The 13,369-nt window shown below is 41.6% G+C and overlaps 1 protein-coding gene across 38 annotated transcripts in view; it reads right to left on the reverse strand.

Moving 5' to 3' along the window:
• Nucleotides 1-13,369, reverse strand: part of Ank3 (ankyrin 3) — a 484,120-nt gene that overhangs the window by 16,804 nt on the left and 453,947 nt on the right. For 25 of the 38 annotated variants that reach the window (XM_037199680.1, XM_037199690.1, XM_037199685.1 and 22 more), the window contains 6 exons: nucleotides 13,190-13,264; nucleotides 9,744-9,875; nucleotides 8,729-8,872; nucleotides 5,591-6,272; nucleotides 2,145-2,523; nucleotides 322-372 (listed from right to left, as the gene is read on the reverse strand). In XM_037199680.1, the coding sequence (XP_037055575.1) occupies nucleotides 322-372; nucleotides 2,145-2,523; nucleotides 5,591-6,272; nucleotides 8,729-8,872; nucleotides 9,744-9,875; nucleotides 13,190-13,264 (1,463 nt within the window). The remainder of the gene's footprint in view (nucleotides 1-321; nucleotides 373-2,144; nucleotides 2,524-5,590; nucleotides 6,273-8,728; nucleotides 8,873-9,743; nucleotides 9,876-13,189; nucleotides 13,265-13,369) is intronic. The other 13 variants (XM_028877240.2, XM_028877239.2, XM_028877246.2 and 10 more) reach the window with 3 other exon arrangements.

Consider the following 13,369-nt stretch of genomic DNA (forward strand, 5'->3'; position numbering starts at 1 on the left):
CCGGCAGAGTCAGAAGCAGGGCACAGGTTAATGCGAACACTAACCGAGGGCTCACATGCCCGTCAGACAGGTGACCCTTGCAAGACCCCCAGAGCGCCCTCACAGACAGAGGTGGCTGGTGGGACCAGTGTTTCAGCGTCCCCTCTCTCCCCCGAGACTCAATCTGCTTAGCCTTAGGTGAAGGGGGAGAGCAGTGTAGAACCCCAGGCTTCCTTTTAAGAGAGTTCTCTGGAAACCAGGAGAGGACCGAGCTTTGGGAGAACATGTGGGATTTTCCCAGCATTCCTTGCTTCACGGGAAGAGGAAAGAGCAGGGCTTTACCTTGTAACAGCAGGCGGTCATCCGCGTCAACGCCGCACCTGGACTTTTGACCTGCTTTTTCAGGGGACAAAAAGGGGTCTGTGGTCTGAAGTAGACATCAGATGGCCTTGCTGGTTGCTACTGTCCTTAGGCTGGGCCACTGAAGACATGACCGGGGCATCTTGGGATGTCCTGTGAGATCTAACTCACACTCCCCAGAAACTGTGACTGTCCACGGACATTCATGGACAGGAAGTCTTTATGCATTGGGTGACTCAATGAGAGGTTTGGTTTCCACTCAGCTGAGATCTACTGAGGCTTACAACCACTGCGGCCTTCTTCATGTCCACATCTGAGTGGCTCTCCAGTGACCCACAACTACACACCCATCTACACACACAGTGTGTCACATGTCTATGCTGGTTTCTAATAACTGGTTGGTTTTCTTCTTCAGGATAAACCTTCCTAGGTAAAAACGTCACCGTGTTACTGCTTCTCCCTGTTTTTTTTTTTTTTTGTTTTTTTTAGATTTGTTTTAAAAGGAACATACTTAACTGTATGGCATTTTAAAAGGCAAGATTCCACTCAAACTCATCCTGCTTAAATATACCGAGGAACAAATGAAAAGCAAAAATATGGAACATGACACTTTCTGAGAAGTGTGTGGGGGGATCCTCAGAATAGCGTACGAGAAAAAGGAAAGAATCGTTTCAAGTCTTAGTTATTGGTGATGGTAATCATTTGCATAAATGGTCATCTATTGAAATTGTATTTCCTCTCTTTCCCCTTCCTAACACTTCAGAAAATGACCAAAAGAGTATGAACAGCGGAAGACAGGTACAGGGTTTGTTGATGGCAGTGGTTAGCTTCTGAGTGCCTGGGCGTTTTTGTAAACTTAAAGCATTGCTTTATAAAATACTGTGTCTTCTCCAAAATGCTGGTCTTAAGTGAACGAGGCATGTCTCAGGGCAGGCCACAGAGCCTGCACGTCAAAGGCAGAGAACTGTTGTTTACTACGTAGTGGACAGAAAGACAGAAGGATAGAGAGAAGACAACAGTTTTTTTTAAAAAAAAAGCTGGCAGTGGTGACATACAACTTTAATCCCGGCAGAGGCAGAGGCAGGTGGATCTCTGTGAGTTTGAAGCCAGCTCCTATATCAAAAAGCAGGAACAATGCATTTTAATTTTATTTCATTGGTGAAAGATAATTTCATTAAAAAATACTTTTGTTTTAGATGTTAAAGATAAAAAATCTATTAGGTGGTATACAAAAACATATCGTTATAAAGAGCAAACCATTGATTCTATTACATTCAGAGTCTACATGCCGATGATCAACTGAAATATAAAAAGGCTGTTTCTAAGTACAAACTTAAGCCTGCCGTTGAGTTGCCTTATCTTGGAAATTGCATCTTTTCAATTTTTCAACTACACTGAGACGTAAGTCGCTACAGAATAGTATGTATTGATGGGTCCGATACTATAGTTTTAAACTCTATGAAAGAACCAGAAAGTGTGTAAATTACTCCCCTTTCTCCTAAGAACGAAGGCTGGATTTGCAATCAGGGAACCTTAATCGCAGGCAGAATTGGTACTGGACCCAAAAACCTAATGTCTCTTTGCTTCTTTTCATCCTTGGCGATGGCCGGAGATACTTTTATTTCCTTGATGACTGAAGGTGCTAACCCACGGTGTACATCCTCCCCAGGGCTTTCTTTGGTGGCCACCCCCATCCCCATCATCATTTAGAAATCATAAAGAACCTTGTGTCCAATGCTACAGGACTAGTAGTAACCGCGGGTGTTTGTAATAATGAGAGCATGCTGATTGTGTGGATGACCTACCTTAGGCTCGGACCCGCTGGACCCCTCTTCTTCGTGGAGGTTGAGCCTGGCCTTGCCGTCAGCAGAAGTCCTAGTCATCTTTTTCATGCTGACAGGCACGCAGGGTTTAGGTGCATCTTCTATGACAAACTTGCTGGTGTCTTCCAGAGATTTCTGATAGGCTGCGAGGGGTGACGCTGGTTCCTCAGTGCGACCAGAGCCGTGTAGTTTTGGTTTCAGGTTCTCCTTAATGCTCTGTTTTCCTATATCATTTTGGGATTCCGGAAAGTAGGACTTTGCCTTTGCTTCTGGAGTGACTTCTGCGTGATTTCCATTTGCTTCAAATTTCCCAGGCTCTCCTTTGAGATATGAGGTAATGGAATCTCGAACCTGATCAGAGCTGTAAAAGACACAATATGCAAAATCACCATGGCGATACGTGACTGCACATGGCTTCAGGATGTGGTTTCAGGGCCCAGGTTGCCAAACTACTTCTTTTTAAAAAATTTTTAAATTTATTTTTATTTTATTGGTGTTTTGCCTGTATGCATGTATGTATGAGAGTGTTGGATCCTGGAGTTACAGACATTCGTGAGTTGCCATGTGGGTGCTGGGAATTGAACCTGGGTCCCCTGAAAGAGCAGTCAGAGCTCTTAACCATTGAGTCATCTCTCCATCCCTGCCAAACTACTTCTAAAGGCATAAAATAGGCATGAAAATGTTAGTGAGTGAGTGGATTTAAAATGTGAGGGCCTATCACAGGTGGGCCAGTGAGGTATGCCAGGCTGTAGGCATCCCCAATACCCCAGCTCTCAACATGGCTATGTAGACTGTCACTTTAAAAATAATCATTTTCCATAGCTATATTTTACACCTTAAAAAAATGTTGATGGACATATAGTTCCAACCTCACCAATTTTAAAGGGAAGGCTAGTGTGAGACACTATTATGTCTATTAGTAGAGACACACTAATTAAAAACAAACTCCAGGCCTGGTGGTGCATGCCTTTAATCCCAGCACTCAGGAGGCAGAGGCAAGCAAATCTCTGAGTTGGAGGCCAGCTTTGAGTTCCAGGACTGTTATACAGAGAAACTCTCTGTTGAAAAACAAACAAAAGAATTAAAAAAAACCAAACAAAAAAAAAAAAAACAAAAAACAAACAAACCAACAAACAAACAAAAAAAAAAAACTACAACCAAAACCAATTACTTCCTGAAAAAAATAAAAAGGAATTTCTGAGTGGAAGTTGCATTTTCAGGAATCCTGACTTGAATTCTTTTTAAGTTTTCATCTGTGTGTATGTTCGCCACACTTTGTCAACCAAGATGCCCTTATTGAACCCCTCTGTCCACTCCAGCCTCCACTACCTTCACTGACCAACATGGCTTCTGTTTACCACGGGGACACCCTTCATAACTGAGTCTTTTTTGAATGACTTTTAATCTTTTACTAGGTTCAACATAAACCACTGGTTTTATTTTGTAGCTTACACTACCAACTTTTAGTCATTTTTAGTGTTGTGCTCATGTCCCAGAAAAGGCAGTGACTAGGACATTACCCTTCATGTTAATGTGGAAGAGTGGACACAGATGCTCGCTTATCCTGTGTGTACAAGAATAATCTACTGGAGGCTGAAGAGATGGCTCAGCAATTAAGAGCACTGGCTGCTCTTCCAAAGGACCAGGATTCAATTCCCAGCACCCACATGGCTGCTCACAATTGTCTATAACTCCAGTCACAGGGGAATCTGCATCCTCACACAGACATGCATGCAGGCAAAACCCTAGTGTACATTAAGGGGGGAAAAAGAATCTACTACTGTTAAGATCCGACAACACAGTGTGTATGTCCTACTCCACATGGTTTATCTATCTCACTTTCCTTGCTCCTGATGCTTACACCAGGGGTATCACTATATAAGGTCCCTGGAGGTCACTATTATTTTCTTACTTTCCAGGCGCAGGTAGATGCAGTATATTTTCTGTATATCCAAGGGCAGGGTCTCTATTCAACAAGTCTGGCCAGTTCAATAGCAATGCACAGCTTTCCTAGACTATGTGTTTTCTGATGATCAGCTGTAGACTCTGCCATCCTAGGGGAACATGGGGTTGGATGTGGATGTGCTCTGTCTTCTCTGCAGTCGCTAATAGAGACAAGTTATTGATGCTTTCAAGAGAGGTTTTGTGATCTCTGATATGCCTCGTTTTGGAGTTGTGATTGAAACACAAAGTTGAACAGCAAAATGAAACACATGTGGTTAGGAAGTTAAGATTGTCTTGTGTGCAACTGGGGTTTATCACCAGTTACCATTAAAGTAAATTTATTTCTATTTCAGTCTGACGTGTTACTAGAGGTTACTGTCTATCTCAGTATCTGGTAGGGAAGCAGCTTTTCTTGTTTGGTCTACAAACCTGCTTGAGAGCCACAGTATTATAAAGATGATAAAAACAACCTTCTTAGAATTTAGAAATTCAACCAAGTGGTGAGGAGTGTCCCATGTCCAGGGGCTCTAGACTTACTTTCTAGAGCAGGACTAGCATAAAGAACCAAACACACACCAACAGAATTACCGTAGTTATACATTGATGCCTGTTTTGGTTGTATAGAAGTGTCTATCATATTTCTGCATAAAAGCCTATGTATATAAATATGGAAGAAGAAGGCTGGGTGTTGGGGTGCATGCCCAGCACTTGGGAGGCAGAGGCAGGTGGATCTCTGAGTTCAGGAACATCTTGATCTACAGAGTGAGTTCCAGAATAGCCAGGACAACAAAGATAAACCCTGTCTCCAAAAAGAAAAAAAGAAAAATGGAAGAATAATGTGTGTTTTTCTGAGTATAGTGAGTGCGTTTTCTTTGTTTCTGCTTTCCTAGATGAAGACAGAAAATGTACACCTGCCTCATTCCTCTTTTGGGGGTGGGGTGCTGGAGATGACATGCAGAGCCATGCGTATTTGGCTTTCATTTATTCTGCCTGCCGCTAAAGCACACCTCCAAATCTCAGAATTTTCCTGGTGATTATTGCTAGATGGCAGGACTGGGTCGAGTTTTTAATTCTTAATATCTTGTATCATCTATGTCTGTAGTTATGAAATAAGACAAATGGTAATAATATTCATAAAAGATGTGGGCTTTCACATATGAAATGACTTCAACTGAACACTGCTGACTTTGAAGACAGACTAATAGAGGAAACCAGCCAAGTGTCTTCTAATTAAACCAACTTCTACATCTTTGGCATGTAAGTGTGCTTTGGTTTTTTACTTCAGTGCTTTTGAGAATTATAGTTGGATTGAAATTCACCTTTCTCTAGGGAGTCTAACATACTGAACCAATCTATAAGCAAGGTCTATCCCAGAACAGGTCTAACCACTGAGACAAGGAGTCACTGCCCCAAAGCATCCGTTTAAAAAGAAGTGTGGGTAGGACACCCGCTTTTCACGTGTATTTCTGGGGATGGAGTCGTACCTGTCATCCAGGCGGTCTAGTAACCCACCAGTTAATCTTCGGGCTTGGGCCGGGGACTCTAGGCTTCCACTTGACGTCTCGTTCTGCCAACCTGCAAGTGAAGACATTGCCAGTTCTGCTCGCTGAACACGACTAAGAATAGCCTGCACCTTTTCTTCTGTCATCTCCTCAGACTCTACTCCTTCTTCAAGCTGAATGTCCTCAAACAGAGATTTGAGCTTTTCTTCCGCCATCTCCTCACCAGGACCAGACGTTCCTTTCTCCTGCTGCTCAGAGCTCATGCCTACTTTTCTAGTCTGTGGTTTCGGTGGATCTGCCGGCGTACCATCTTTTGGGACCCCAGCCACACTTCCGAGGTACTGAGGACACTCCCTCAGACACGTGTCCTTCAACTGGCTCTTGTCTACATCCCGTGGGTTGGCCATTTCTGTGACAGTGACTGAATCTTCCAGCTTGCTGTCTTCTAAGGAAGTGTCTTCTGCAGTTACCACTGGAGGTCCACCTGCTGAATGCTCTATATTTCCCTGGGAAGGCATTAGCCCATCACTCAGTCTACTGGGGGTTCTAAAGGGAGAATCTATGCTAGATATATCACTAAAATGGTCATCTTGCTGGAAAGGGGTAGGTGGTGTGCAGTACAACCCCATGGGGGTCTCCAGCTCCACTTGAAGGGAAGGGTGACCTATGGAAGACAGTACATTTGGACTGACTGGAATGAGCTAGAACACATTGGACACAAACACATGGGATGACACAAATTATATCAGGGATGACAATGCATGATGGATTACAGAACAATGTACACGATTTCATGGTTTAGTTCATGTCATTTAATGAAATAAAACAACGGCATTCTGTCAGCTTTAATACGGCATCCTAACTCTGCAGATGAAATTAATGCAGTATAAAGTTAGTTGTCATATCCAGAAGACATGTGACTCATGGCTAATGCATCTTTCTCATCTTAGCATGCAAAAACCTCTACTGTGGTAGACTGAATATAACAAGCCGGCCATAAGAAGCCCATTCTGTAATTAATTCCCTCTTGCTCTGGTTACAAACACAATCCAACTCTAATTCTTACTCATTTACGTGAAATTTGCGGGAGGAAATAAGGAATGAATTTACACTCTGGAAAGATGATCAATGGATTTTGAGAGCTATGGTAGTGATGGCTGATGTTAGATGGGATAAATGACTCAGTGTGTATGATTAGGTGATTTAATGTCACAGAGATGAGAGAGTTAGGGTGTGTATGGAGGTCTGGGTGAAGCTGGTGGATGGGAATCAGCTTAGAATCATGAGGCAAATAAAGAGGGAAGATAAATGATACACAATGGAGCCAGGAGGAGGGTCTAAGGCCAGAGTATCCGGGTCTTAGGACAGTGCTGTGCTAGCTTGCTCAGTAGGGGAGGAGGGGGCTGACCCCTGATTCTGAGCACTCTATGTGGACTCCAGAAGAATTTCCTTGACCTAACAGTGAGAAAGTCAATAGTGGTCTGGTCGTGGTGAGGGAAGGGGGTTTTCCCAAAGCTCAACAAAGAGGAAAGACATTTAAAAAAAAACAGCAATGCATTCTCTCAATTCATTGGTCTGCAGAACCAAAGACTGGTTTTTCCATCAGTTCAAGGCAAACAGCTATGGTTATAGGTTCAAATTGCCATTGGTTTGTGGACACTTGTTGGTTACAGCTGCCTGTAAATGAGCCTCTTGCTAAAATCTGGCTACGATACGATTTATAGTTTGCATAAGTAAACATATTTCATGCTTAAATTTCCCTGTAGAAATTGTAATAAAAAGAACTACACAATACTGAGATGACAAAAAGCCCTGGTGAGCTTATTTTAATGATATTCAAAATTTACAATGTTAAAACAAATGAACCAAGAATACCACACTTGTGATTTCTTTTCCCAATAAAGAGCAGAACAAGCTATAGCTGTAACTTGCCAGTAATCCTTAATTTGTTCTATTTCTCCAGTACAAAAGGAATTTATCGAGACACAGCCTCCCACCTAAGACAAGGTGCACAAGAGTGCGTGTGTTCCAAGGATCCATGGTATTGATGCTCTGTGGATTACAGGTGCACTTTACCTTTAGTAAATAGGCACTTTCTAAGAGTCTATAACCTTTTCCAATGTGACACATGCAGAAGTTTAAAAGTTCCTGACTCTTGTTAGTTTAAGTTTGCCAGTTAAAAAACGGAAGGAGAAAATGACCCTATTTCTTGATCTTTGAATTAACAGGACAATATCCCTGACTACTCTTATCCATGGCAGGTCAGTATTTTCCATTCACTGTGGGGATGGATTTCCACTTGTTAAGTAAGGCAGGAGTAGCTTTGAAAGCCTGGCTGTCTGTTTTGTTTTATTCTGATGCTCTGATGAGATGGACTATTAATGAATGGGGGAGGGGACTGTTAAATTAAGCTAAACGAAAAGCTTATCAGTGATTTTGTGTGTGTGTGTGTGTGTGTGTGTGTGTGTGTGTGTGTGTGTGTGTGTGTGTGCGCGCACGCTCACCGAATTAGAAAGAATGCTGTCTTTTATGCACAACACACCAAATACTGCCCTCCACCCCAGGAATTACTGGCAGAATGTTGGTTCCTATGTTAAGTAACTAAACCACTTGGAATGATGGGGGATTCTCCAGTACACTTCCACATGCTTGGTCCCACAACAGTGATTCACTGTTCACCCCAGCCACTGTTTACTGCAAACTGGGCTCAGCACATCACCTGCTTGGCTAAAACTGGGCTCACGGTTTTATTTCACTTACATATGAAAAGAGATCACCAGTTTTTAAGTTTAAAAAAAAAAACAATTAATTTTAAATGCCAAAGCATTGCATTTTGTGGGTATTAAGTTTTCTTCCATTTGGGTGCACAGAATGCTAGAAGTAACAGCTCTTTCAGATAATGTGCTTTCACATTTCATCCTCTGTGTTGCAGAGAGACATTTACCGAGTCTGCTCTGATATTAGCGTGCTCATTTGCAGACTCGGGCAGAACAAAAATGCTGTGAAAACGAGAAGGTAAGTCAAGCAGATCATGGTGCCCGTGGTGATGAGTGGTTGCCTTGATTGACAGCACTTTCAGATTCTATCGAACAATCAAATATGAACACTAAATGCAATTACCATCAACTGGGTCATGGAAAACATTGTTTTCATCTGCAAAGCTTCTGGTGCCTGAAATATTCCCATAATCGAAAATTGGTCCTTCTAGCAGAGTCACTATGTCTATTCGATTAATTTTTGTCAAGACCGAAGTTAAGGCATCAGCTGAAAAGGAGAGAAAAAAGGTTGAGAACCCAGTGGCATTATTTCCTGCAAGTCAGCACAACATCCAACAAAAAAGCATGGCTTCTGCAGCTTGGCTAGCATTCCAGCTCCCCACTGCAGCCCCGCCAGATTCACGTCCAGGACTCAGCTGCCCCAGGGAAGAAGCCTACTTTAAAGCTATCTGTGGCGGTCACGGTATTCGCTCCACTGTGACAGGGCAGATGGTCTCCAAACACCTGGACTCCTGTAGGGGGCCTAATACAGCTTCAAGCTTCCTTGACTCTCAGAATGTCAATGTCCTTCTACTCGATGCCTAACATTTTATAAACTACCAAAGTCAGGTTGACCAGGCAAACCGACAATAACGTACCCCACATTGCAGTGGGTGAGTGCTGGGTCCTTTGAACTTATCACCGCCACCGACCCAAATCCAGTCACAGCAGAGGAATCTCCACTGCCCCAGATGGGATACAACTGGCTGGCTCCCCTAATCATATCTCACCCTCCTCTGTACTTCCCTCCACACCTGCCCCTGGATGCAGTGGTAATTTCAAAGCATTTTTGATGACCCTCCCATGATGGAAGAGTTAGTATTATTTTTTCTTCCATTTTGAGTAGATATATGAAGAAGGCCTTCCTTACAAAATACAAACTATTTTCTGCCACTTGCTTTCCAGAAAGCTTAAGCACAGGACTCTAGGACAGCAGCACTTATAAACAAGCATCACTCTAGATTCTCACTAACTCCTTCCTGCTGCTACATAAAATTACAGAACACTGAAAATCTTCCAATGAGCCCACTAGCTGATTTCTCTAAGATATTGACCCTGTGTGGTTTTGAAAATTAAAAAAAAAATAATTTTAAGCATACTTGTGGCATTCTTTCCGTCTCTGGTAACCCACTTTTTTAATAACATGAAGCTTTGAGAGATTAAAGAATTGGGATTTTCCACACGTATCTGATTGATTTCATCCACTGAAAAATTCAGTTCCCTTGCCAGCTCTGTGAAAAGAAAGAGAGTTAGAAAGTGTATATTTCATTTTACACACACTTCATCAAAGTCATATTCAACTCCGAACATCCCACTCAAAAAAAAAACAACAACAACAACAACAAAAACCCAGAAAAAGGAAATGAATTGTAAAGAAAAGCTTTTTGTCTAGAGTTGGACATTCTGGTGCTTGATTTTATACACAGGCTGTGACCAGGCTTTCCTTAGATAACTACTTACAATCAAATTCCCATTAAAAATCTTTTGTTTTTCTGAGACAGAGTTTCTCAGCCTTGGCTGTCCTAGAACTAGCTCGGTTGACCAGGCTGGTCTTGAACTCACAGAGATCCACCTGCCTCTGTCTTCTGAGTGCTGGGATTAAAGGTGTGTTGCCACCACATCTGACTACAAATCATTTTTAAAGATTCTTGGGATTTACAGAGAGGATGTTGCTGGTTTCTTTAGATTCAGCCTCATCTCTGCAGATTGAACACGAGATAGGGAGGAGCATACCACTCCTGAGCATGCGCAGGGACAGCATGAGGGTTGCTCTGAGCAGTCCCATTGAAGCACACCTCTTACTCATTTGCTAATGTAGTGACTAAGCCTTTGAGTTTTGTGATCTCTATGTGAGAGGTTAAGTGTTAACTCGAGGGAAAATCATACATGTGATATGCAGGCAGCCATTTGTGTGAAAAAAAAAAAAAGGAGTGCTTTATGCCCAAGTATATACTCAATCTTATAAACACAGAGGTGTCTCTGCAAAGATTAAGGATGAACTCATCATGGGGCCATCAAGATGGCTTGGCATGAAAAGACACCTGCTGCCAAGGCTGATGACCTGGGTTCAACCCCTGGGACCCACCTGGTAGGAGAAAATCAAATGAACTCAGTGTGAATGGAGACCTTGAGAAAGGAGACATCTTCTCATCACCTATCTCTCTAAAAAATATGTATCAAGTATGTGTTACCTTAATTACTCTAAAGTAAGAAATATGAAGAATTGCTTCCATGGAAAAGTGATTGGCCAAGATTCTGTTCCTGTCAAACATTTCCAAAAACTCAGCAAAATGAATTCAAGATATCGTCATGTTTTGAGCAAGTATGGTGCTTCTACAAGTCTCTCTTGTGGTACACAGGGGTTTATAAAAATGATTTGCACACACCTGAGTGTCCACTGTAGACTTGAACTTCTGTAAACTTGACAATTGTTCCTTTGTCGATGTGATATTGAGTTTTTAGTCTTGGGATCATGGTGGACATTTAGAAGGATATTGTATAAAACAGTGTTTATTTATGTGAACCAGCTTACCTCAGCACAAAATTTAGCCTTAATATGTGTGTACACAGACACTTTCTTTTCCATTCCATTTAACAAGACCAAAAGGTTACATTCACTTCCTGACTCTTAAGCATTTTGGGTTAGGAAAAAACACCATCCCAAATATAGACTTGTTACCCATCAAAGCCAAGATCAGCAAATCCTCATTTTGTAGGGAACTACACAGTTTGTATTAGTTGCAAACAAAACAAGAATATTTTAAAAACCAAAGCTCCTTAATGATGGGTTCAAGAGACACATGCACATTTTGTATGATTAAATATTGAAATTTTTCTAATAGTCTTCATTGATCACACAGGAGTTCTAATTCCAGAGGTTAATTCCAGTTTGAATTCTTCCATCTGTATACATTTTGGATGACAACAATCCTACCATCCAAGAAATCCTTGAGAACGAACATTTATTGCTTGGAAGACCTGGAGAAAAGCACATTGACCCTGAAGAATTGAGAGCTGGAAAACCTCACTCCATTTCTTCTTTTCTAGTCCTAGGGATGAACTGAGGGGCTGAGCATGCCAAGCCACTGACTCTGTGCCCAGCTCATCTCCTGTGCCACATCTCCAAACACCTACTCTGGGAAAGTAAGGACTGCCTATGTTAGGGGAATGAAAATCTGCTTGTTAGTCACTAATAATGTAAAAAATCAGCATACATTCGGTGTATTTTTCAGGGAAATGACCTATGTTAAAACAGAACTGGTGTTAAGATAGACTTTGAAGGGAACTATTTTCCCATGTAAACCACCACTAACTCCTCTCAACCTGCAGGGTGTCACTGAGACACCAGACATACCAGAGTTCCAGGAAGCCCCTGGCCATTAGCAGGTCACCTAGAGCAGAGGTTAGAGACCAGGGAAGGAGGGCTTTGTAATTGGTGGCTCTGAGGCGTACAAAGGAAAAATATAGATGAATTTGTTTCCTATGGCCTAGTTTTCCCTTTTCCCTTGAACAGATAATGGGATGGCATGAGAATGGATGCACTAACTAATATACAAGATGATTTCAGAGAGGTGATAATGAATACTTATTTTTTTTCTACTAGTTATGTACGGTCTACAGTCATAAAAGAAATCAAGCATTTGCTCTAGTGTTCCAGTATATTTTCAGAGGAATGTCCAAAGTCTTTAGATGAGCATTTAAAAAGGTATATTCAACCTGGGAAACATCACATTTCTTATAGTGGCACGTGTCGGGACATGGGGGCCTTGTAAGGATCAACACTACAAAGCTAAATTGTCTGGGTGACACATTTGACTTTACTGATGTAAAACAAAGCTGGACATTTCCTTTCCATCACCCTGGCTGTGAAGGGTTTCAGAGAACTCAAGTACCTTTGTTAACTGAATCTATTTTATTTACTTACATCCTTTTCCAAAAATTAACTTACGATCAAAGCTTTCACTCCCTTTTCTCGGTCACAGAAATATTAAAATAATTTTTTGTTCTTTATTGTCAAAGTAAGACAAGATTTTCCATTTAAAATAATCCTAAGGCATAACAGTAAGTTCATTTAAAAGCATTAGTCCAATAGGGTAAATAATGTAATCTTGGAAGGCTAAGTATCATGTGTCTATTGGCTATTGCAGGACATGGGGCAATTAAACCACTGGCTAAGAGTGCTGTTTTAACAACAGAGTTCATGTCAATCATGTACTCATAGTCTTAGATGTTTTTTTTTTTTTTTTTTTTTTTTTTTTATGCTCCTAAGGCATGTGCCCTCAGATACAAGACTACTACTCCCTTATAGAAAAGGCTGTATGAAGAAAGCATTTAAAGTAATATAAGGTCTAACTTTGTTTATATACAGAGAAAACTAAGGGTGTAGAGTTGCTACCAGTAATGATCAGGGTAGGTAGAATTATGGATAACGGTTTAGTGTTTGCTTGTTTGCGTGTTTAAAGATGTACAGGATGGTTTTTGCACATGACGAAGACAAGGACACTGGGGAAGGATACCTGCTTCATTCAGGAGCACATGTACTTACCTGTCCAACTCAGTCCCAGGTGATCGGCTACTATTGCCATCCTGATATCTGTCCGCTCACAAGGACTCTGTGGACCTACGATTTACAATTTCTCAATTAAAACAATCGCCAAGGAAGCCACGACACTGGAAAATTGCTTTTCGCAGTACTCAGATTTTACAGAGACTGACACTAGCACTG

The sequence above is a fragment of the Peromyscus leucopus genome, chromosome 16_21 (genome assembly GCF_004664715.2).
Source record: "Peromyscus leucopus breed LL Stock chromosome 16_21, UCI_PerLeu_2.1, whole genome shotgun sequence".
Lineage (NCBI taxonomy): Eukaryota > Metazoa > Chordata > Mammalia > Rodentia > Cricetidae > Peromyscus > Peromyscus leucopus.